At 42.4% G+C, this 25,432-nt stretch overlaps 1 protein-coding gene across 1 annotated transcript in view; it reads left to right on the plus strand.

Moving 5' to 3' along the window:
• The window catches only part of Ndufaf2 (NADH:ubiquinone oxidoreductase complex assembly factor 2), a 111,697-nt gene that overhangs the window by 77,250 nt on the left and 9,015 nt on the right, over positions 1–25,432 (plus strand). Inside the window, exon 3 of the mRNA XM_028884249.2 lies at positions 829–869. Within this exon, the coding sequence (XP_028740082.1) occupies positions 829–869 (41 nt within the window). The remainder of the gene's footprint in view (positions 1–828; positions 870–25,432) is intronic.

A 25,432-nucleotide genomic window follows, 5' to 3' on the forward strand; every position in this document is an offset into this window, starting at 1 on the left:
ATGGAGGTGAAGGGAGAACCCAGAGAGTCTGACTCGAGAACGTGCTTGGTAGCTTTTCTGGAGGCAGCTGCTACACGCCCTTCCCTTTGACGCAGTGTCTACCAGGGGGCACTGAACCAGTGTCTGTCCCACCTCTGGAGCCTGCCTCCCGAGAGCTAAAGTGAAGACTGATGGTCTGCAGCCAGAGAAGGCAGCTGCCCACTAGAGCACATAAGAAGAAAAATTTCTGTAATAAAAACTTCCCTAAATCCTTGATAAATTGGGCAATTACAAATTCAAATTTCCAGAATAATATAATTTTGACATTGCCTTGAACTTTATTGTGATTTGTCCTTTATGCCATAGCCTAAATTGAATTCTGACGATTATGAGCTGTGATTTTGAAGATAGGAGACTGTCTTCCTGATAGTCTAGTAGTTTTTTCACAACACAGATCACCTGACATCTGTGTGTTTATTTCCTGTACCCCACTTCCCTAGTAGATAAGCTGCAGTAGACTGAGCCATTTCATCTGCTCAGTTCCTTGCTAAAGCTCCAATATTTAAAACAGTACATCATAGGTGTTCGAAATATCTTGTAGGCACGAGCAAATAGAATGTTTATGTATGTCCAGCAAGATGGCTCGGCAGGTCAGAGCTCTAACGACCAAACCTGACAGCCTGAGTTCCATTCCCAAACCCTACATGGTGGAGGGAGAGAACTGACTTTGGGGGGTTGTCCTCTGACCTCCACACATGCTGTTGGGTCCCCCATTAAAAAATATAAGAAAAATGTTTAATATGGGTAAATTATGTAAAACAAACATCTAAATGCTATTTTTCATTTTAGCATGGATTAGAAGAACAAGAAAGACTCCACCTACTATGGAGGTAAGAATACATGAGAAAATATTCAGATGGTTTATGATTGTAATACTCTGTTTGTCAGCTGAGAGCTTGTACTACTAAAGATACATAAATTCTTGGGAAAAATATAATACATCTCAGTATTAATTTTACTGTGTAAGAAATAATTCTCAAGTATTTCTAATAAAATAATATATTATTACAATATACTAGCATTGCATAGTAATATTGTGTGATAAAAATATGTGCACGTTTTCCTCATGCATTCTTGTAATTATAATTTTTCTTTATTCTTAAAATTTTCATGCCTGCATTCAGTGAAATAGGATTATATCCACTTTCCATTTCTCTTCATCAACTACCCATCTCCCCCTCTAATCATGCATGCCCCTTTTGCAACTTCATGTTTCTTTTGTTTTTCTTCTTTCTTTTTCGATAATCCATTGAGTCCTTCTAGCCCTGCCCATATGTGCGTGGACCTGGGCCCAGCCACTTGCACAGGAATCTTGCCAGTGGGAGCGTCCTCGAAAGAGAATGATTCTCCCTACCGCAGCATCCATCGAGGGCCAGTAGCTTCTCATCAAGGACTGGGGCCTGGAGAGCACACTGCCCGCCCATCCATGCTGCAAGTTGGGCTAGGTTGACCTTGGGCAGATAACCACAGCCTCTGTGTGCGCCTGAGTACAGTAGTCGTGTCGCGGCATTGTAAAGCGCTCCCCATCCTCCAGTCCCATCCTCCAGTCCCATCCTCCTTCTGACATTCACGGCATTGCCTGAACCCTGGAGTTGGGAGGAGGTTGATCAGTCTCCTGTTCGCAGCACTTAAGACATGCCGTGTCTCTGCCCTGACTAAAGCCACTGTGAAAAGAGTCTTCTTTGTCCAAGGTTGAGAGCAGCCTCGCTCTATAAGTATAAATATGAATATTTTAGAAGGCAATTTGGCCACATGACTGCAATAAATGCACATCTTATGGAATTTATCAAAAATATAAAAAACACATGTTAGTAGGAAAAACTACTTTCTAGGCCAGTTGCCTGCAATACTATCCACTCAGAATACTGAAGCAGGGGGATGGTTGGTTTGAGGCCAGCCTGAGAGCCTTGAGGACAGCAGTCTTTAAATTTTTAGAATAGTATATGTTTGAAGTAGCAGTTTGTTATAAACTCAAACACCATGACATTACTATTTCTCTCCTGGCCAACTTGAAGGGTGAAGGGATCAGTTTCTTGTACAGTTCTTGGGGTGCTCTGGCCAGCGGAAGGCCTGTTCCTCCCACAGCTTGTTGACTTCATTCCCTGACCTCCTTCTACCTGCTCCATTCATACTCCTTAGAGGAGCTCCTGGGAGTCTCTCGGGGTTAATGCTTCTTTCTGTGGCCGTCGGCTGACAGACATACCTGCTATGTTTAATTTTTTTTTAAAGGTTCATTAGAATCCTAGGATGCCTCTCTGAAGTCTTTCCTTGTTTCCTTCCTGCCTGCCTGCCTGCCTGCCTTCCTGCCTTCCTTCTCTTCTCTTCCCTTTTGTTCCCTCCCTCCCTTCCTTTCCCTCCTTTCTTCCTTCCTTTTTTTTGAGACAGAGTTTCTCTGTATGGTCCTGGCTGTCCTGGAACTTGCTCTATAGACCAGGCTTGCCTCGACCTCAGAGATCTGCCTGCCTCTACTTTCAGAGTACTGGGATTAAAGGTGTGTGCCACCACTTGGCTAACTTCTCAACTGCTTAACTCACACACAGATTTAATCACTTGTAGCTGAAGTTTTCTCCAGTCCTGCCTGGCCCACGGTCAGGACAAATCTCTCTCACCCACCAGTCCCGCAGCCACTCAGACCCAACTGAGTAAACACACAGAGACTTATATTGCTTACAAACGGTATAGCCGTGGCAGGCTTCTTATTGTCTAGTTCTTCTATCTTAAATTAACCCATTTCTGTTAATCTATGTCACCACATGTTCCGTGGCTTTACCTGCTGCCTTTACATGCTGCTCCCTGGATGTCAGGCTGGCGTCTCCTCACTCAGCCTTCCTCTTCCCAGAATTCTCTTCTCTGCTTGTCCCGCCTATACTTCCTGCCTGGCTACTGGCCAATCAGCATTTTATTTATACAGAGCGATACCCACAGCAATCACTCCTTTCTTGGGCACCCTGGCTTAGACACCTTATTAGGCCCTTGGAATTTAGTGTTCAAGTTTATAGTTTTGTTTATTCATCTTTCTGACGACATCATAACCACCTGGTGCAAAGCTTGATTTGTTTTTGTGAGGTTGGTTTTTATAGACAGATTTGAGTGATGAGCTTCAGTTTCTATCCACCAATTACAGATTAACCTTGTAAAACTGAACATACTTCCAAGTTGAACATTGCTTGCTCTGTTTTCTAAGAGGTTCACATTCAGTTACAGTACATCGTATGGCTCAGCACCTGATCTGTAGTGCAGGACGAAGTGAGCTTTAGTTCACAGAACCAATGAGCTAGACTTTTCCTGATTCTTACCTTATTGGAAGCCATTAGTAGCAAATATTTATAAGTATTGTTCTTTTTAGACTAACAGAATAGTTAGAAGCACAATAAGCTTTTTTTTTTTTTTTTGAAAAGTGGCCATGCTTTTTGCTAATTATTGGCAAAAGGCATGATGATTCAGTGATATGTTTATAGACAGTAAGAAAAGAAAACCACAATATTAGTGGTCTGCCTGCTTTATTTTCAATAGATGCTTCATGAAAGGGAAAAAGGAGTTCGAGACACCAATAAAGAAAGACCAGTAAAAAGTGCTTACAAATGGTGCTGGTGTAGTCTAGGCAAAGGTTGGGTAGATGTGTAGGAGCACTTATGGCTTTGGTTACTAACTGGACCATTGTCTTGACTCTGGGCTGGAAGCTCCAAAGACTCATTTTGTCCAGTGGTCATGAAATGGTTATGAGAACTCCGAGTACTGGTTTACAGTGGGAAACTCTCAAAGCAGGGGAAGCAGGAGCTTGGTTAGTGTTCAGATGAGGAGAAGCAGGTAAAACAGACACTTAACTACTCCGTACTTATTTAATGTTGCTTACTGCATCCACCGTACAACTGAGACAGTCCGACCCCCAGGGTGCAAGCAGGTGAGAGATTGTATGTTGTTACCGATATCTCTTCAGACACGCAGAGCCTTGTGGATGGGAACAGAAGATTGTCAGGTGCTGGTTCGGCTTCCACTGTCACGGACAGTAGGTATCTGGATTGTCCGCCAGCCTGTGTCTCTTGACCCCTTTCCTCTCTGCTCCCCTTCTGAGTGACACCCTCCTTTACTGTCATGGCTGCTGCAGTGTGGCCAGACGCTGCCAGCCCTGCAGCTTTTCTATGCTTTGCCGTTCATACTTCTGCTCTGGCCTATAATATGTCAATTTTGCAGCTTAACATTCAGAGAAGAATATTGCTTCTGAATTCTTGAGGCCTATTTCAGAGTTGTCTCCAAGTAACTGACAGTTATTGAGTTCTCTGTGCTCAGTATTATTAGGCTCATTTTATAAGTTCCCAAACTGAAAAGCCTTAATTTTGGCATTTTGCATAGATAGCCCTACTTTCCTCTTGACTTAAATTATTAAGGTAGCCGGGCGGTGGTGGCGCACGCCTTTAATCCCAGCATTCGGAGGCAGAGCCAGGCGGATCACTGTGAGTTCGAGGCCAGCCTGGACTACCAAGTGAGTTCCAGGAAAGGTGCAAAGCTACACAGAGAAACCCTGTCTCAAAAAACCAAAAAAAAAACAATTATAAAGGTAGACTGTGTTCCTTCGAAAAGTAGACACCCCTCCTACCCCAAATCTCATATTTTTAGGAATGTGGTAGAAACTTATAACAAAATTGTCACATGTTCACATGGGATCTAGCATCGTTAATTAAAAATGAGTGAAGTAGAGCTGATTTCTGAACCTGGGTAAATCTCAGACAACATGGTATCACACAAAAAGAGCAAATCACAGAGGATTCCGTACTGGATGCCATCCGTGTAAACTTGAAAGCAGGGAAGGAATAGTGGGCATGCAGTTAGGGCGGAGAGTTAAACACAGGAGTTCACTTTTACAAGTCCAGTGGAAGTGACAGCAACAATGTACTTGAAAAGGCAGAGAGGACAGCTGTGTTTGGAAGCTAGAAAGCACGCAGACAGGTGGTAACACCTTTAACACAACTGTCAGGAAGGAAAGGCCAGAGGTAACGCGGCTTAAACACAGAACTCAACACGCTCAGTAGCTGGCAGTGTCCAGACTGGTGCTAAAAACTAGGAACTGATTGGAAACTTTAGAGATAATTAGATGCCAGCCATTTAGGAGAAGAAAGAATAAAATTAGATGTTGCCATTTTCTTCTATCATCGTCATCATTGATTCAGGGAAGAGTCATCTGCAGATACTAAAACTATTGGTTCCTAGTCTTTGGAATAATAGGTCTCATGATCTGAAAGCATAGCCTCATGAATTACTTATTAATTATAAAAGGGGAAGTAGAGCTTCCTAATAGACAAACCTGGCAGGGAAAACCCTCGCCAGATGGTCAAATGTTTTGCTAAGTTGTAGAAAACTGATGTTTTGAGTGCCCCCTTGTTTGAGGCAGAGAACAAAGCATCACCCATAAAATAATCTTCCAAACTGTATAACCCTAATATAGTCATGAGGAAATGACCAGAAAACCTAAATTGGAAACATTCCATCAAACCTGTCATGTCAGGGTCATGAAAAGCTAAGGTATGTAAACCTGACATCTCAATTGTATAGTGCTTTGCTGTAAAGGATGGTTAGAGAAAACTGGTGAAGTCGAGACCTGTGCCATATATTAGAAAAATAACATATATCAGTGCTAAATCTGCAAAAAGGATGCTCTTGAATTCACGTTGTGGTAGTGCGCATCCAGGCAATGTCTCCTTTCTATCCTGCTGGAAACTCCAAGTTCATTCTCATGAAAGAGATAACAGTCTTGGCAAATCTAAGGAAAGGGAACATTCTGAAAACCAAGCAGTTGGGCTGGCCAGGTGGATCATCGGGTGAAAGTGTTCACCGTGCGAGCCTGCCAACCTGAGTTCAATTCCCAGATCCTCCGGTGGAAGGTAGGCTTGACTTCAGAAAGTTGCTTGAGACCCCCACACATGCCCTGTGGCACATGTGCACACACACACACACACACACACACACACACACACACACACACACACACAACGATAATGATAGCAACAATGAGGGTGATGGTGATGATGATATTGATGAATAAATTAAAAAGAAATGTTGAAAACAGAGTGATTAGATGAATATGTGGCATTGAAAATGAGACTCTAATTTTCTCACTGCTAAGATCCTAGAACCAAAATAAACAGGCCTTCATGCCCCATGTGGGGTACTGAAAGATCTGGGGTTTCTGAGCAACTGAGAACAACGTAAAACCTGAGTTAAGGACACTGAGTTAACAACCTCATAATGGTGTTATATAGATCTGCCCATCAGATTTGCATAGAAATACTCGTATCTGGGGAGTGTCTAATATGAAAGACAGAAGCCTACATAAATAAGTAAATAATCAGGGAAGGGCAACTTGGGTAAAACGAACTGCTTAAAAACCTTACTACGGTCCTCAGGGACCAAGCAAGAACAAAATGCTGCTTAAGAGAAGTAGTTTCATCACACAAATGGTTTGGGGGGAAATATCATCAATGAAATATTTAATGGAAAGATTAGAACTTAAATTGAAGGTGTTTTCTGTGAAGCGGGGCAAAGAACAGGTGGCTACAGGAAAGGAAATGGTTGGCGAAGCTAGAGACGGTGCCCTCGGTGCATAGGTGGGTGACAGCCTGAAGTGCTGTGCCCATTGTCTTTGACTAAGCCTGACGGTGGAAAAACATTTTTGAGCGTGGGCGGCCTTGCAGAATCGTTTTCCACAGACCCTTTGTCAGGAAGTTATGGAAGTGCAGAGATGACAGAGTTCAAGGGCAGCTAGACCAGGAGGTGCTGGGCAGTGAAGGCAGGGAGAGAATGCTCCCCAAATGGTGAAATACGTAGAGGATGTGACACATCAGAACATAGCAAAGGAGCCTCGCTTATAAGTCAGTTATGGTGATATTTTATTTGTGCTGAAATGTGATTTTATTTGTATGTTAATAAAGTTGCCTGGAGAGCAGAGTTAAGAGCAAGCCATTTAGCAGAAGTCCGGTGGTGGTAGCACACGCCCTTAATCCGATCACTTGGCAGCAGAATCTCTGTGTGTTCAAAGACACAGCCAAGAGGCAACCCGAACCTTTAATCTCAGTACAAACCATAGAGACCTGGAGGTCTGTATAGACAGGCAGTGACGAGGAAGTCATGTGGTTGGGTTTACAGCCAATGAGAAGGCAGAACAGAAAGGCAATAAAAAGACAGGATACAGGAAGAAGGTCTCTCTCTCAGGGGAAGGATAGCAGCGAGTGGTAAGATAAGGTGGTCTTAGCTCTTGGCTACTGCTTGATCTCTGGGCTTTTAACTCTTTATTGGGCTCTGTGTTTCTTATTTAATAAGATTGTTTAGAATTACATCTACAGTCAGTGTGTGCAAAACAGAATTCATTAGCTCCAGTAGAAGCAAAGCTTCTATAGGGTTTCTATTGCTGTGAAGAGACACCATGACTACAGCAACTCTTATAAAGGAAAACATGTAATGGGGTGACTTACAGTTTCCCAGGTTTAGTCCATTGTCATCATGGTGGGGCATGGCAGCGTGTAGGCAGACATGGCACTGGAGAAGTAGCTGAGAGACACAGACACTGGGCAGTATCTTGAGCATATATAAGACCACAAAGCCCGCCTCCACAGTGACACACTTCCTCCAACAAGACCACACCTACTCCAACAAGGCCACACCTCCTAATAGTGCCACTCCCTTTGGGGGCCATTTTCTTTCCAACCACCACACGTGGCTAGAAAGAGAAGTAATCCTAGTATACTACATAAGTCACTAGTTAAACATATTCATGCAGAATAATGTAAATATTGAATATTGAACTGTAACTGGTGGCTGTTGGAAACTATTGAAGTAACTCTTTTATTTCCAATTATAAGGAGTTAGTGCCCAAAGCTTAAATCTGAGAAACATAGGAGTGATTCACAGTTACATGGCGGCTGCAGAATGCCTGGAGCAGAGCCTGTTAGAGCTCCTCGGCAGTTCTTTGGATCCTTGGTTTGCCTGTGCTGTGACTATGAGTAGCAAGCGAGCACTGAGTGTGGAGCCCTGTGTGGAGGGGCCTGTGCTAGGAGTACTTTACCAGCACACTTGAGCCCAGTTTTCATCCCCAGTCCTGCAAACAACCATACAGAATCAAGTCAGATGTATAAAGTAGTTTCTTGGAGGGAAAGAGTGATAGTATTTTTCATGACAAATGTTTTTGTCATGAAAAACATTTGACTTAAAAGGGAAAAAAAATGTTTTGTTTTGAGAGACGGGGTCTCACACTGTAGCTCAGGTTGGCCCTGAACTCACACCGCTTTTCTTGTCTCCGTCTCCTGATTGCTGGGGTCTTAGAGATGAGTCCATACAGTACTACAGACTTTCTCAGCTTAAGCTTTGTAAGCCAAACCTTTCTGTAGTAGACCTGATAGTTACTGCAAAATGGGTCCGATTGTGCTTGTTGCCAACTCAACCACTAATCCGGGTTGTCAGGCTGTCTGCCTGTACTGCTGGCATGCAGAGGCTTCCTGTCCAGTATGCAGGTTCAGTAGCTTTAGGAAATCAATTTCCATGTTCTCTCTGCATGTGCAGTCTTTCACTTAAAAGAAACAAAACAAAAAAAAAAGTCTGCCTGAGAACTCCTGGCTTGCTGGTTTCCAACTGATCTCTAAAATTACTATTAGAGGTGTCAACTTTTCAAAAGGAAAGATGATTGTCCATGCTCTACCTGACTATGGGGCCTTGCTTTGGGGTTTAAAAATCTCCAGGCACCACAGACACCATTGAAGAGTGACTCTCACCTGAGGGAGAGTCCCTCGGCTGCAAAGCCGAGACAAAGCTTCAGTAAAAATGATCTGAGTAGCAACACGTTGTTTCTATTGAGGACACAAACTTGCAGCCAGTCTCCTAAGACAAGAGCCTCTCGGTCCACCTAGCTAGCTAGTTATCCACTTAGCATCCTAAAGTTAAAATTCAGAAGTGTGAAAGTTGTCATGGGGATGCATAGTAACAACTTTATTTGAATTTTAAAATTAACGCAGACTTTCTGACAGAGAGTAAGTCAGATCTGGCTGATCGGTTTTGACAATCAGGACTAGCTTTGCCAATTAAGTTATATGGTTATATCTTTCATAAATTGAGCAAGCTGAACTGACTCTGAGGCTTTAAAAAATATTTAAAGCCTGCATTCATTGTACAATCACTTCTGATGGGGGCTTTGCTATTGATTGTGCCGACTGAAATGTGATGTGGTTTGTAGAGTCTTAGGGCGTAAAAGTGCTGCTGTGGTTTATGGATGTGTCAAGATGCAGTGCAGGCATTAAAGCATGCATGAAAATGACGGGCAGCAAAGGAAACATGAGGCCATTGTTACTGGAGGAGAAAGTAGGAGAGGCCACTAGGGCGTTATTGTATCTGCAGAATTTAATCCATTCCATTTGATAGTGGCCACAAGGAGTATATTGTTAGCTATTTATATTTTTGTTCGTGAACTATTCTGTCTAAAAAGAATACCAAGAGGGCTGCACTTGTAGTTCAGTCAGTAGAGTGTTGCTTAGCATGCCCTGGGTTCAATTCCCAGTACTGCATAAACCAAGCATGGGGTATACCTGTCACCCCGATACTCTGAAAGTGCAGAAAGATCAAAAGTTCAAGATCATCCTGGCTACATAATAAGTTTGAGACCCTGCCACAGTAAGATAGATAAATAAGCAATGACTTACAATCACATCAAATTGAGCCAGGCAGTGGTGGTGCACACCTTTAATCTCGGCACTCAGGAGGCAGAGACAGGCAGATCTCTGTGAGTTTGAAGCCAGCCTGGTCTACATAGTTCCAGGACAACCAAGGCTACACACAAAGAAATCCTATTTTGAAAAAGAGAGAGAGATCAGGTTGAATCTCTAGTAGAATAATAAGATATTCTTTTTTTAATGCAGTATTTTCATACAATATAATCTAATTATGGTTTCCCCTCCCCCAACTCCTCCCAGCTCCTCCCCACCTACTCACTCCCACACCCTTTTTTTCTCTCATTAGACATTCTTAAACGAATAAATGAGACACTTGAAATTCAAACATACTTAAGCACTTAAAAGAATTTTCCTAACAACATACATAGAAAACAAATCAGCAGGATTTAATTTTTGAAATTCCTTCTGAAAGTCGTAATGCTTAATTTGGCTTATTATTTATTCAGTTACCATCAAATACCTCACATAGACTTAAAAGTTAATATATTTTCCCTGTAGACTTCTTTTGCATATACCAACCTGATCTAATTGCATTTGACATAATACTCTTAAGTTATATTTAGTTTCTGATTTCAGTATCTTTTTTTTTCCTTCTGTGAAACTGAATTAGTCCAATATGATAAAATTGCAAAGAAAAACTATTCACGTATCACGCTTAGAAATGGGGTCTGACTGCAGTCTACACAGGAGTGTCGTGTGTTCTGTGACAGTGTCACTCTGGGATCCTGTACCTACAAGGCTGGAAAGCTTACTCACTGGCCTGTTCTGGCGTTTCCATCACCCCAAGAAAAAAGACATGGATGACCCGGGTTACCGCCGCCGTAACAGACAATCTGGGCAGTCTTATGCTAGTCCTTTGACTTCCCTTATACCTCACTCATTTGTCTGTCTCGGGTCAGGTGCAAAGGTCAGGGCTGGTGCCAGCAGCAGTGCCTCCAGCCCTGCAGGGTACACACACACACACACACACACATACACACACACACACACCCCGCTGAACTGGTGTGCTGTGAAGATGTCTCACTTGGCCAGCACTGGGACTCTACCCGACTTCTCTGTTCTCTTATTAAAATGTTAGTACTAAAATCATATTACATCTTTTTTTTTTAATTTTTATTTTATTTTTGGTTTTTCGAGACAGGGTTTCTCTGTGTAGCCCTGGCTGCCCTGGATCTCTCTCTGTAGCCCAGGCTGGCCTCGAACTCACTGAGATTTGCCTGGCCCTGCCTCCTGAATGCGGGGATTAAAGGCGAGCGCCACCACTGCCCGGCAATAATTTTACTTTAAAAAAAAAAAACAGAAATAATAAATTACCCCCCAAACTTCTGGTAGATTCCACAGCTCTTGGTTTTTTTTTTTTTTTTTTTTTTTTTTTTTTTTTTTTTTTTTGTTTTTCGAGACAGGGTTTCTCTGTGTAGCTTTGCGCCTTTCCTGGAGCTCACTTGGTAGCCCAGGCTGGCCTCGAACAGCTCTTGGTTTTAACAAGTTAATTTACTCACACATGCAATAGTGCTTCATTGCTGTCAGGGAGAACTTGCCCCCTGTGTTCTGCCCTTACTTATCTACTACAGTAAATGAAAACACACAGGTACTGGCTGCAGCACACACTTAGCATTGGACAGGCTCTTTCTCCCCATGTGCCTTCTTTGGTGTTGACCTCCAGCTCTGTGAAAACAGCAAGGATGTAAAATTCACCTTGCTTCTTAGAGATCTGTGTAAAGAGATGAAAATTAATCCTAGGAGCATTTTGAGTCCCAATCCTGAGTCTGTTCTTCACTGCTAAGCCTGTCTGTCGCCCTGCCTGTAAGTATGTATTCATTAGTCCTTCAAGAGCTATTTGAAAATGAAAGCCTTCTCTTTTTCAAAACACTGGTTTTAGGTGAGTATTGCCTGGAAGCATCCTGTCACTTCCAAGGCTCTCGCTTTTTCCTGGTCAAGGGTGCTGCTCCCACATCTGTCTGTCTAAGCAGAGGTACGCATTTTATTCTTAGCACAGTTTTCCATCCATTTTGACCTTTATCTGGCTTTTAAGGAAAGGAATATAACAGAGTTTTTAAATAAGTTGTAAGTAAAGTGCTATTATTTGTTATTTTTAGATTTATTCCTGCTCAGATTCTTTGATTCATCAAAATGTAGTACGTACATATTAAATGGTGTACAGAATTAGTTCTGAATGGTTAACCTAAATCATATCAACGGTTACTAAGACAAGTCTCATTTAGGTTTGAAAGCCAGGCCTAGATCCAGATTGGGAAAGATTGAGGGAGTCCAAGTGGGAGATAATGTCCCTAAATCTACACTTTTCTTCTTGTTTCATCAAGATTCTTGATTCTTTTCACTCATCTCCATATTGGAGAAGTAATGATTTTATGTGATCTGAATTTAAAGAAAAGCATGAATGAGAATCACTTGTATGTGGTGTAAGCTTTCATTGGGAAAGACAGTGTTTAAAAATAATACACTGATTTGCATTAGTGATATGCCCTCTAGAAGGCCAAAGCATAGTTGATCACCCAAAGGAAGAGATACAAATGACTAATGAATATTTGGGAAATGTTCGGTGTTTACCGTCAGGGAAATGTAAATGAAAACTATGGAGATTCCGTCTCACACCAGTCAGCGTCATCAAGAAAGCAGCACGTGTTGACAAGGGTGTGGGGGAAGGGCAGCTCTGATACACTGCTGGTGGGAGCGGGAACTCGGGCAGCCACTGTTGAAATCAGTTTGGAAGTTACTCAAAAAAACTGAAAGAGAAAAACTGTGCAACCCACAGGAATCCAAGTCAGCATAACACAGAGATGCACGCACATCTGTGTTTACTGCTGCACTGTTCACAGTAGCCAAGATGGTCATCAGCATAAATGGAGAAGGCAGAGGTGGTATACATAACAGTGAAACTTTATTCAGCCATAAAGAAGAATGAAATAATGTCATTTGCAGGAAAGTGGACTGAACTGGAGAGCATCATGTTAAGTGAATTAAGCCACCACATACTACATGAAAGGGGGAAAGGAACTATAAGGAGGAGGGAATTATAAGAGAAGGTAATGGGACAAAAGAAAGACAAAAACACCACATTTTCCTGTATGTGCAGAATCTACATTTAAGCTTAGGCATATGCCCATGTTCACAGGACAAGGAAGCAGAAAGTAGGTTATTTCAGGGGTAGAAGGAAGAAAGGGATGGAGAAGGCAATGGGGGATAATTAAGAGCAAGGTACAAGCGTGTGCGTGTGTGTGTGTGTGTGTGTGTGTGTATAAGAGAGAGAGAGAGAGAAATCTCAAATGAAACCCACTATTTTGTACAATACAGCAATTAACTTTTAAAAAATTAGAATTTGAGTAAAAAGAATTTCCCTACAATGTGTGGGTGGGCCTCATCTAATGAGATGAAGACCTTAGTGAGAGAAGCCCTGATAATTCCAAGGGTGTCAGGACTGCTCCTGTGTGAGGGTCTGTCGGGACTGCTCCTGTGTGAGGATGTCTGTCGGGACTGCTCCTGTGTGAGGGTGTCTGTCGGGACTGATCCTGTGTGAGGGTGTCTGTCGGGACTGCTCCTGTGAGGGTGTCTGTCGGGACTGCTCCTGTGAGGGTGTCTGTCGGGACTGCTCCTGTGTGAGGGTGTCTGTCGGGACTGCGCCCATGTTAAGTTGTCTGTAGGTAGACTTTCTTTCCTGCCTACCATTTCCCAAATAACCAACTCAGAGGCTGAACATGAATTGTAACTGCTTAACCGATAGCTTAGGTTTGTTACTAACTAACTCTTCCATATTTCCTATCTGTGCTTTGCCATGTGGCTTGGTACCTTTTCTCAGTGTGGCATGCCCATCTTGCTTCTCTGCCTCTCCTCGCAACTCTCCTGACTCTGCCCTTCTTCATCCCAGCATCCTTAGTTTGGTCACCATGCCTATACTTCCTCGCTGGCTACTGGCCAATCAGTATTTAATTAAACCCGTTCCAGTGACAAGTCTTTGCAGTGTACAAGAGGATTATTTCATAGCATTTCTCCCTTTTTGTCTAATTAAAAAGGTTTTAATTTTAACATAGTAAAATTACATACAATAAAGATAGTTATTAAGTAAGAATTACAGTTACAATACTCAGTCTGTTTGTGTTTGGCAAAATTAAAGAAAATACCCCATTATCTGTCTTACTTTTGTAAGTTTTACATCTTACAGACTTTTCTTAGAAGCAGGAAATTTTGAAGGACTGTCTTATCTTGTCTTGGCAAAGTGTGGTAGTTGCTTTCTTTTGTGTCCTATTGGTCCAGTTTGGTCAGTAACTGTCAGCAGTTGAGGCAAGGGCAGTTTCTTTGCCCACATGGCTAACTTTTGCCATAAAGAAAACAAACTCCATATAGAGTTTCTTCAATGTCCATAATCCTCTTTGAAGTAATTTTAAATGCCATAATATGTAGGTCTTTGAGTGTTTGAAGATTATCTATCTATCTGAAATGTATCTCTGTATGACCTTTAAGTTTGCTGTTATAGATGACTATTAATCTGTATTTCTTAATTATATATTCCTTTTTTTAGGCGTTTTGTTTTGTTTTGTTTGAGACAAGTTTTCTCTGTGTAGCTTTGGAGCCTTTTTTGGAATTCACTCTGTAGCCCAGGCTAGCCTCAAACTCACAGAGATCCACTTGCCTCTGCCTTCTGAGTGCTGGGATTAAAGGCGTGTGCTACCACGGCCAAGCTTTTAATTATATATTACATTTTTAAATGAGCTGCATAAACATATCCTAAACAAGAGTAGAAACATACATACAGTATAACGAAATTTAATTTTAAATTTGTATTAATAAACAAAATCCATACCAGTGTAAAATATTTTAAGATTAATAGGTTTTTTTGGATTAAAGTAGATTTAATAATCTATTCTTTTTTTCCTTTAGAAAGATATCTTTGAATTTAATTCTTTTGTTTAGCCTTTTTTTTTTTACTATGACTAATAACAATTTGTAACCAACCCCCCCTTAAATGATAACAAACATCCATAACCAATATTTTGGGATGTGGGCATGGTTCTGTAGATGACTTCCTATTGTTTGGGAGTGCTGACATCTTTGGGGGAACCTTCAGAAAATCAGGATAATTGTTAAGTCTTGATTGGAGTATTCTGTGAGACTGGATCATTTCAGTCATCAACCTTGAAGCTGTTCTGGATGCTGGATCACCTAAGCCATCTGTTTTTATTGGTGTCTGGTCCCCTTGTTCTGAAAATTCATAAACTGCTAAAGGTAACATCCATATTACCTTTATTATGTATTAATACAAGTATATACTGTGCATTGTACACAAGCCTGCCAAAGATGATTTTTTGTTATATGTTTGAGCAGATAAAACATGCATCACATGTGTTGTAGTTTTTTTAGGTTTATTTCTTTATGTCTGCAGTCAGAAATTTCAGGGGGCTTCCTCAATCAAACTTGATTTTCTTTAACCCAGAATAAATCCACAGCCTCTCATTTCCTGTGGAAATAAAAGTATAACTTTCCTCCAAAGCCTTTTGACTTAAATTTTGAAGTCAAGATTTTTTTTTAAATATATAGGTTGGTTAAATCTAGCAGTTTTTATAATCCAGTGTCCCTTAGCAGCTAAAAAAAAAAAAAAACATTCAAAGACAACACAATAACATACAGGACTCAGACTGTCTGTATATTTCCCATCTTTATTAGCTTATTATATATAATATTACTTAATTCCTTTTTAAAGAACTTTATTATTTTATTCTTAAACTATTTTTTAATATGCCTTTTCTCTCTCCCAAGCCTATGTGTGTATTTTTAAACACACTGTAACCTGTTCAGAGGCTTTTTTTTTTTTCACTGAATCTGTCTTTACTGTGTATCTGTTGTTTTTTGATCTCATGAGACAAATCTTAAACTGCTATGTCAGCTACCTGTTGCTGGAGAGCTTCTCTCCAGGTTCCACCAAGCCCCATATGTAATTTTACCATGTTAAAGTTAAAACCTTCCTTTTTAAAAAAAAAAAAAGAAGAAAAGGGGAAGTGCTGTGGATATCACTCTATATAAATAAAACACTGATGGCCAGTGACCAGACAGGAAGTATAGGCAGGACAAGGAGAGAGGAGAATTGGGGAAACAGGAAGAAGGAGGGAGAGACACTGCAGCCACCGCCAGGACAAGCAGCATGTAAAGATGCCGGTAAGCCACCAGCCACGTGGCAAGGTATAGATTTATAAAAATGGGTTAATTTAAGATATAAGAACAGTTAGCAAGAAGCTTGCCACGGCCATACAGCTTATAAGTGGTATAAGCGTCTGAGTGATTATTTTATACGTGGATTGTGGGACTGCGGGGTTTGGGGAACCTGGAGAGAAGCCCTCTAGCAACAGCTACCAGCATTGTTCAGCTTAGCACATGGCAGTAGCTCATGGCAGGTGGGGACAGTTGTCAGGAGACGTTTTCCTGTACTGTGGCTGGAATGAGAGACTGCGGGAACCCACCATACAGCGTAGCTCATGGCATGCATGTGGCCAGCATTAGAGACACAGAATAGGAAGCCTTGCTTGGCTCTGTTTCTGAGCATTGAGAACTTTTTTTAAGCTTTTTCAGGTATTATGTGGAAATTCTTGCTGACCTTTTGGGCGCCATATGTAGGTGGACATTTCTTTCCCATCTTAACCACCGACTCAGGGGCTGAATATAGATTATAAGTGCTTGGTCAATAGCTCAGCCTTGTTACTAGCTAACTCTTACATTTAAATTAACCATATTTCTTACCTATGCTTTGCCATGTGACTTGGTACCTTTCTCATTATGGCATGCCCATCTTGCTTCTCTGCCTCTTCTTGCAACTCCGCCCTTCTTCATCCCAGCATCCTTAGTTTGGTTGCCACACCTATACTTCCTGCCTGGCTACTGGCCAATCAGCGTTTAATTAAAAGCCAGTTCCAGTGACAAATCTTTACAGTGTACAAGAGAATTATTCCACAGCAGGAGTCTGTCAAGACTGTGTCTGTGTGAGGGTGTCAGGGCTGTACCTTTATCTGCTTTCAAACTAAGGTAAGAGACTCCTCCAGCATTTCTCATTCACTAAAGCTCAGAGCCCAGAAATTTGAAAATTAGTCATCTTGTGGGTAGTTCTTTCATGTAACAAGTTAGTAAGTAAACTAACTAGCCAGAATAATTCAAAGTTAAAAATATTCAAAATGAATGATAACCACTATTATTTTATTATCATTTCTACTTTCTCTTAATGTCTACAAGAGGGGCTTGTGAGGAGGGTCAGTGAGTAAAGGCACTTGCTGACAGGCTTGATGACTTGAAATCAACCCCTAGGATCCATGTAGTGGGAGAAGAGAACTGACTCCTATTGGCCTCCATGAGTACTGCCACCACCCCAAATAAATGAATTGTTTAAAATGCATACATATATATTCCACAAGACATTGAATTTCATGTGAAGTTTACAGAAATAGGTCTAAACTCCACATTCATTTTTTGGTTTTTAGTGTACTATTATTATTGTGTGTGTGCCCACACATACATGTGTACTTGGGTGTGTGCACACCATGTGTGGGAGATCAGAAGACAACTTGTAGCAGTCAAGTCTTTCCATCCACTGTGACCCCTGGGGTTGAACTCAGGTCATCAGGCCTTCACAGCAAGCCCCTTTACCTCTGAGCCATCTCGTTGACCCTTGGTTCTCTTTTGGAAAGATCTGCATTCGTGAACAGTGCTATAGTAGTTTTGAATACTTATAAACTTATAGAAATAAACGTAAATTTCCTGGGTTTGTCTCCCCATTTGTATAGTCTAAGAGCTGCCTGTTTTCTACCTGTGATATTCAGATTAATATATTTGAAGTTTAGTAATAGAGCTACCTCCTTCTAGAGTTCAAGATGATTTTAAATTTTTAGTCCCAGTGGAAAGAGAAACAAGTGTGTGGTAGATGGTACCTGATACCTCATGTCATACCATTTACTCTGGCCCACTGCTCATGAATGTAACTTCACAGGGGCTCTGACAGCATGGGGTGTCTATGGGAAAGAATGTGACCCGTGAAAGAGTTAACATACTACTTGATTGGTCGGGGTAGGGGCTGAGGGGTAAATGCTCCCTTTCTGTCCCCTGGGCAAGCAGCTGAAGCCTGTCAGGCATTTGGCACACATTTGCCTCACCTGCTCAGAAGGCAGTGACCAGTAACAGCACATGCTGATCCAGGCTTCCCTTCCTCCCACTCTGCCATATTGTGCTCCTTTCACTGGGACCCCTTATTCAACATCAGCTGTATCAAAACCAAAATTGTCTCTAGCAGACGTGAGCTCAAACCAGCACTGGTCAGTACCAGGTCATTAAATTCAACAGGTCTACTCGTTCTGTAATCTGACTGCATGTCGGTTATGCTGACACAAAACAGTATGTTCACTAAGAACATGGCTGAAACCGTGTATCAGAGTGCTTGAAAGCTTGGTGACCATCTCAGGGAGTTGAGCTGGAGAGTTGAGAACTGGCCCAGGTACTTCGGATACCCAGAGGTTAATTTTCACTAACAACCCTGGTATAGCCTACAGCCGTCCAAGTTGATCTCGTGCAGGAGTTGAGTGATTTTTCTGTTCCGGTGAGTTGTGCTGTAGTTTACCAGTTGGCACTGGGCTCCACAACTCTGCATTTTCATCAGCTATGATTTTCTGTAATGAGTTTTGTGGTGGTATTGTGTTCCCGAAATATTGTGCACCCTAATAAACTTATCTGGGGTCAGAGACAGAACAGCCACAATATTAAACATAAAGGATAGGCAGTGGTAGCACACGCCTTTAATCTCAGCACTTGGGAGGCAGAGCTAGGCAGAAATCCATGGGTTCAAGGACACAGCCAGACATGGTGACTCATCACGCCTTTAATCCCAGAAAGCGAGTCTTTAATCCCAGGGAGTGATGGTAGAAGGCAGAAAGATATATAAGACGTGAGGACCAGGAACTAGAAGCATTTGGCTGGTTAAGCATTTGGCCTGGTTAAGCATTCAGGCTTTTGAGCAGCACAGTTCAGCTGGGATTCATTCTGGATGAGGACTCAGAGGCCTCCAGTCTGAGGAAACAAGACCAGCTGAGGATCCCGTGAGGTGAGGTAGCTGTGGCTTGTTCTGGTTCTCTGATCTTCCAGTTCACCCCAATACCTGGCTCAGGTTTGATTTTATTAATAAGAACTTTTTAAGATTCCTGCTACAGAGTTTCATCTGTTACAAGAGGAGTTTCCTTTATGAGGGGCGAGGAGTACACTTATCTGTGGGTATGAGGACAATGTTTAGAATGTAGTGAGGGATTATGCTGGTTTAGGAAAGTGACAGTTGTAGGTTCTCCTCCAAGACCCAGGATAGTTGTCTAGATTCCAAGACTCTTGTTGAGTGTGTCTTAAAGTCCAATTAGAGAGCTGTTGGTTACTGCCAAGTTATGTGTGCCGCTACTACACCCTTAGGTTATACCATGCTGGCCATTGTTGTGGTTCATAGATATCAGAGCTGGTTAGGACTATTGGTGGCTCCCCTCCTTTGGAAACTTGTATGGTGTCTTCTGGTACCATGAAAGCTAGTCCTTAGGGAAAAAGGCTTTCAAATCCAGCTTAGGGGTCAGCTCAGTTTGACTTTCATTTTTTAAGGTATTTTTTAAAGTGTGTGTGCACGTGTGCACATATATGAGTCATTTCTGATGGAAAAATAAAATAGTGCTTTTTGTTTAAAACAAATGCTATCATTCTAGAGATTTGCTCAGTTTATCTTTTTGTTAAAATATTTTTATTTCACTTGTACTCAGAGAGTAAAAATACATTTAGGTTTTAAATTTTGCTTTTCATCTTTAATGTATAAAGTTCTTGATGTGTAAATAAAATGCAGTGTTTTCTGAGTTGCACAATTGGATATAAGGTGAAATGTTCAGAAGGAAAAATGAAGTTTTTATGACAGGCCCTGTCTTCTTCCCAACTATTTCTAGCTTTTCTATAATTATGTATTTTGACAGTCTTTCTTTTTCAGACGGGTAGAAGGTATGTTTTCCAGAGGACTGATAAGCACATGGTTTCAGTAATTATCTCCCCCACAAAATTAAACTAATTGCATTATCAGCTCTCACCAAATTACATGGCAATTCATCATAAAAACACTTATTAGTGTTTGTCTAAAATAGCCTCACTAATGATGTCTTCTTAGCAAAATGAGTTCTGCATTTTCATCACCAGTTGGATATTTTTTTTTGCCACGTTTATACTATATAGTCATTTGAATGCAATAATTTTTTAAAGCTGCAACATTATCGAACTATAGTAATGCTTGTTAACAAAATTCATTTGTGTATTGGCAAAATATTTAGAGATAATAAGTTCAGTGATATATTAAGTAGTAACCTGGATTTACCTAAGGAAACATTGTTGTCTCTAAAAAAGCTAGGCCATCCTTTTCACAGGAGGACCTCCTCTAAAAATTAATTAATAAGTACCTAAACAAACATAAAATGTAAATGCTATTAGGCTACACTCAACCCAGCTTTGTTCAAACTAAAGGCTTTCTGATATCAAGTGTTAGTTATATGTATTAGAAAATTTTTCAAATAATAGCTTTGATAATTCCTGCTGCATTATAAGATACCTAGTGGTTTCTATCTGTGTAGTTTGTCTCTTCCTGCTAGAGTCTAAGCCTCGTGACAGCAGGTCCTGTGGTCTGGACGCTGTTGCATCTTCAGAATCTAGAGCGGGCCCTGACTCAGAGTGAGCACTCTGGATGCTGAAAGACCCATCTGCTGAGCCCTCTTTTGTCTTGTCTCTTCTCCTGTGTTCTGATTTCCCAGTGATTCGAATTTAAAATACTGTCGCTGTTGTTGTTTTAAAGGGTAGGGCACATGATGACCTGGCAGCATATGGAAGGCAGAGGGTAGCTTTGTGGAATCAGTTCTCTGTCTACATTACATAGGTTCCGGGGATAGGACTTGGGTCACCAGGCTTGTGTGACAAAAGTCTTACTCACTGAGCCACCTCACCAGCTCCCCATCAACCATTTGGATTCCCTCCCACAATTCCCATGAGAATTCTCACCTGACTTTGTTATTTCGTCCTCTTGTCTCCATCAGTAGGACATCGGGGACATCATCCCTGAGCCTCTTTTACTCCTGGCACCCATCCTGGCAGACACTCAGCTCCACTGATACCCATTTGCGCTTACACTTGGTTGCCTGGCCTTCAGAGGTCACTGTATCCTAATTAATACGCTGGCTTCTTCAGTTTCTCCGAGGAGAAGAGCTGCCGCTGTGTCCCTCTGCTCTTCCTTCGTCCCTCCCGCAGTGCCGTTTCAGTTTCAGTTAGTTTCATCAGATGCTGCCCTTCAGAGAATTCCACTTCTCTCCAGTCGAGTTGCTTCAGGGAGCCTCACTTGCCCGGCTGCCAGCACTAGTCACCTTGCCCTGGGCGGCCGCCACTGCCAAGCTTCTCTAGTGGTTGCCTGCCTGGCTGCTGCACCTCTGGGTCGTCCCAGATCACCATCTCTGACCCTGCCACTGCCCTCCCCATTACCTAGCCTATCTTCTTCTTCCTCTCTTCTCTAGTCCTATGATAGGGAAGGAAATGCCTTGTCTGTCTGGGGAGTTGAATATGGGTAGTGGTGGGTAGGTGTCCTGAGTTCCATTTTAAATGACTTAAGAGTCATTTACCCATGCTTTCCTCCTTCCTCTGCCTCTTTGGGAAAGTCAGTAGGTACCTGTCATTGTGGTCCCGTTGGTCTCAGGCACTAGGAATGGATATTGTGATCTGTCACGTTTGTGTTGTTATTGCAGATGTGCGATCCTGGGTAAATTCTCAGTGTGCACTGGGTACAGAATATAACCATCATTATAACCTGTTTCTCAGGGGTGAAGTATTTGGGGTCTAAGAAGTTGGCTGATCATTAACTTTTCCTACTTTAACCTAACGTTAGGAACTCTGTATCAAAGCCAAATACTCAATGATTGACAAGTGAAGAATATACAGAGATAGATTTTTTTCCCAATTTCAAAAGCATCATTTTTACCACATTTATTTTTAAAAACTAATATAAATTCCTAAGAGTATAAATACCTTTTTTTTTTTCCATTTTCAAGAATGTACAGCATTTTTGTCATTATGAAGAAAAGGCCTATAAATTATTTAGAACCACAATTTAATTAACGGTGAAATAAATTTATTCTTAATTGTTAGCTCTTTAAATTTAGGTTTGCACGTGTAATACACTGCAGCATGCGGAGCCCGAGTCATTCATTCAGCAAGTGCATGCTGGCTCGTCTTGTGTGCGAGGCCCTGTTCTAGGCACTGAATACGAGGGACGAAGGGAAAGGAGCCAAACAGGGCTGACAGAACCCCATCGCCTTATGGCCACCAAACTGCATATGCATTTGTTTACCTTCTGCCTTGGCAATCCGGCTTCTAGAAATCTACTCAATTATCAGACAAAAGCAAAGGTGTAGCCGCACAGGGAGGTTCCCGGGAACCAAAAGATGACAAAATGTAGCAGTACGAAGTTAGTGCCAGGAGAGTTTCTAGTGACTGAAGTTACAAAAAATTGATCCTATATGAATGCAAATGATAGATGAAGGATGGATAAATAATCTGCTTTTTTATGAAAAATGGAAAGTACGCAGAAAACCTGTTTGCTTTAATAAAAGATTAGCGAAGAAGGGTGTGCCTGGTATGGAAGAGCAACGGCGGAACATTAATTTTATTGGTGGCAAACAGTTACCGCGCAGCTCAGCCAGGGGCACTCTCTGTAGGTCGGCCTCCCTCTCCTTAGCCACCAGGCTCAGGCCATGTGACTAACTGGAAGAAAAGCCTTCCAGGCAGAAAGGGGCCCAGCCACTTGTCTGAGGAACCCAGAAGCCAGTGGGGCTGGAGCATGCGCAGTAGTGACTGGAGGGGAGGACCCCAGGTCACCTGATCCTTGTGGAGGTTGGTTGTTGGGGCAGGCCTGAGATGGAGGAGCAGTAAAAGGTGTCTAGCAGGTAGGCTTGAGAAAGAAAGAAGTAGTATCAGAGGACAAAGGGCAAAGCCCAACACTGATGGAGGCCCAGCCCAGCGTTGGCCAGCTCTGCGGAGTCCTTAAGTGTTTAGACTGCCGACTGGTTGCTGTGGGCTCGCTTTGTGTCCCGCCTGTCTCAGTGTGGACGGGCTGCCCTTAAAGCAGTAGTGAGGTGGCCCTCTCTGCTGGCACACATGCTAGCATTGGGGACATAGGGGTGTTGCCTTGTCACAGGCCCCTGCCACTGGAAAGGATCTCATGAGTGTTCTCTATCTGCCACATGCTCATCTGACGTAACTTCTAATAACCCTGAAAGGTTTGTTAGAGGAGCTGTGTGCCGTGTGAACATTACATCATGGAGGCCCAAGGAGACCTGTTAGGGGGTGCCTGTAGTCCAGGCAAGAAATGCTGCTGGCAAGAAAGGTGGAGAGAAATGTCGAGTTCAAGAAGCAACGTGAAGAGCTGGTAAGATTTAGTGCTGGTAGATAGATGGGACACAACACTGGCTTTGTAAACACCCACCATGATGTCAGGGCAGCTAAGTTATCCACTGCTGGTGAAGCACAGCTCCCTGCCATCCTCACAGCTCCCACTCACTCCCCAGCCTCTCTGACTCTTCCTACCTCCCCCTCCCGCCTCCACCAGCTCTTCATCTGACCCTGCCGGCTGGTATGGGTTTGATCAAGACAGAGCCTCTTCCAAGAGTGATCGTTAACTCTCGGGGCTGTCTGTGCATGATGTGGGTTGTTATGGTGGCGCTGCTCTGTAGTTGAGCAGGTGAGGATAGGGAAGAGGCCCAAGGAAACCAGACAGAGCTTCCAGGCATCAGGGAACACTGGAGATGGACAGAACGGCCCTGGTCCCAGCTGTATGCACAGCCCTGGGAGGGCCTTGTGAAGAATTTACCAGGCAGGGGCAGGTGGAAGCAGATTTCAAGTATAGGTTAGTGGTGTGACCTTAAGCTAGGCCTCTGAGCCTCTGTGGTCTTTGGACATGTTTAAATGAAGCTAAATTAGACACCCAAGTCTAAGGGGCTATGTAGTTTAACTTAAGATTCTGGATCTTGAGGAACAATCAGGGCTGAAGGTACAAATCTGAGATTGTTCAGCATATGGAGATGGTATTTAAACTTGCAGCATGGGAAACAATTATCCATGGAAAGAGCATAGAAAACAGGGCCTGTGCCTGAGCCTTGGAATGCTTGAGGCCAGAAGTGCTTGGAGATTTGGTAACAAAGGAGCTGACAGTTTGATACAAGAGCCCAAATGCTTTACAGGCATTTTCCTTTGGTATGTCTTATTTGTAGCACACACACACATGCACCTCTTTTTCTTACTTTGTAGTTCAAGATGGCCTCAGTCTCACCTGTCCACGTGCTGAGGATTGGCATGCACTCTTCTCTTCTCTTTCCATCCATGGCCAATCTCTGCAATCCTTTAGAAATGGGAGTGGTTCTGCCTGCCTTCCCCTCCCCATGCTTCATAACCGAGTGCCATGTATACAGAAGCACACGATCTCCATCTTTGCTTCACTGCCGTCGTGTGCTTTCTGACCTAATTCTCCCTGCTTGCATTCTGTAGTAACGCCCTGTCTCATTTCTGTGTTCCAGTATGTCCGCCCCTGCCTCCCTCACCTTTCAGTCCAATTTGCACAGTTGCTATAGTCATATTTTTAAAAAACGAAGTGAACATGGAAATCTTGTATTTATGCTTGCAGATTAAGCAAATAGAAATATAGCGTAGCCCATTAAACATTAATTGCAAATAAACAATGAATTTTAAGTGTAAGTTTGCCACATGCAGTATTTAGGGCACAAATACTAGGAGGTTGTTTGTTTATCTGAAATTCAAATTTACATAAAAAGAATACGTATTTTCTCTGGAATCCTGTTCTTGCTTCAAAGTCTAAAATGTTTCACTAATGCCTTCAGAATAAAACCTTCATGTCCTGAGACTGTACCGCAGGAGTCAGCATGTTCTGAGTCCTGTGTTCTCTGCGACCCCACTTGGGGTGTCGTGGACTCACTGCGCTGCTCCCCTCCTCAGCTCTGAACACGTGCGCACCTCTTCCTACAGTCTCTAGTTCCTCTGATTAGTGTCTGTAGGTTCGTCAAGACTCAAATATCATCTGCTCCAAGGAATCCTTTCTAACATGCTCGTGCTCTGGTGAGGTCAATATTAGAAGACTACCTGCTCTTCTGTATTTCTCAGACATTCTATTCTTAATAGCACTACAGAGCTTACTGTAATTTAGTACATTTGTGCTTAACTTTCTCCCCAGGATTGCTAGTTCTTTGAGCACAGGGGTAAAAACTGTATACGTTGCCAGGCATGGTGGCATACACCTTTAATCCCAGCACTCAGGCAGGTGGATCTCTGTGAATTCCAGGCTAGTCTGGTCTACAGAGCGAATTCCAGGACAGCCAGGGGCTACACAGAGAAACCCTGTCTCGGAAAACAAAACAAATTGTACCCTTTAACTGTACTCTGTGGCACATAGCAGGCGCTTCTTAATATATGGATGAACCAATGAATGGGAAAATAGGACCCCTAGGCATTGGGCATATGGTGGCCATTGGTGTTTGCACAGCTTTTCTGGGTCTTGACACCTCTCTAGATCAGAATTACAGCAAGGTACCCCTGTGGCTTCTACAGACACCAAGGACAGTTCCTAAGAACATAATGTGGATGTGCAG

This window comes from Peromyscus leucopus, chromosome 11, assembly GCF_004664715.2.
Source record: "Peromyscus leucopus breed LL Stock chromosome 11, UCI_PerLeu_2.1, whole genome shotgun sequence".
Taxonomy (NCBI): Eukaryota; Metazoa; Chordata; class Mammalia; order Rodentia; family Cricetidae; genus Peromyscus; species Peromyscus leucopus.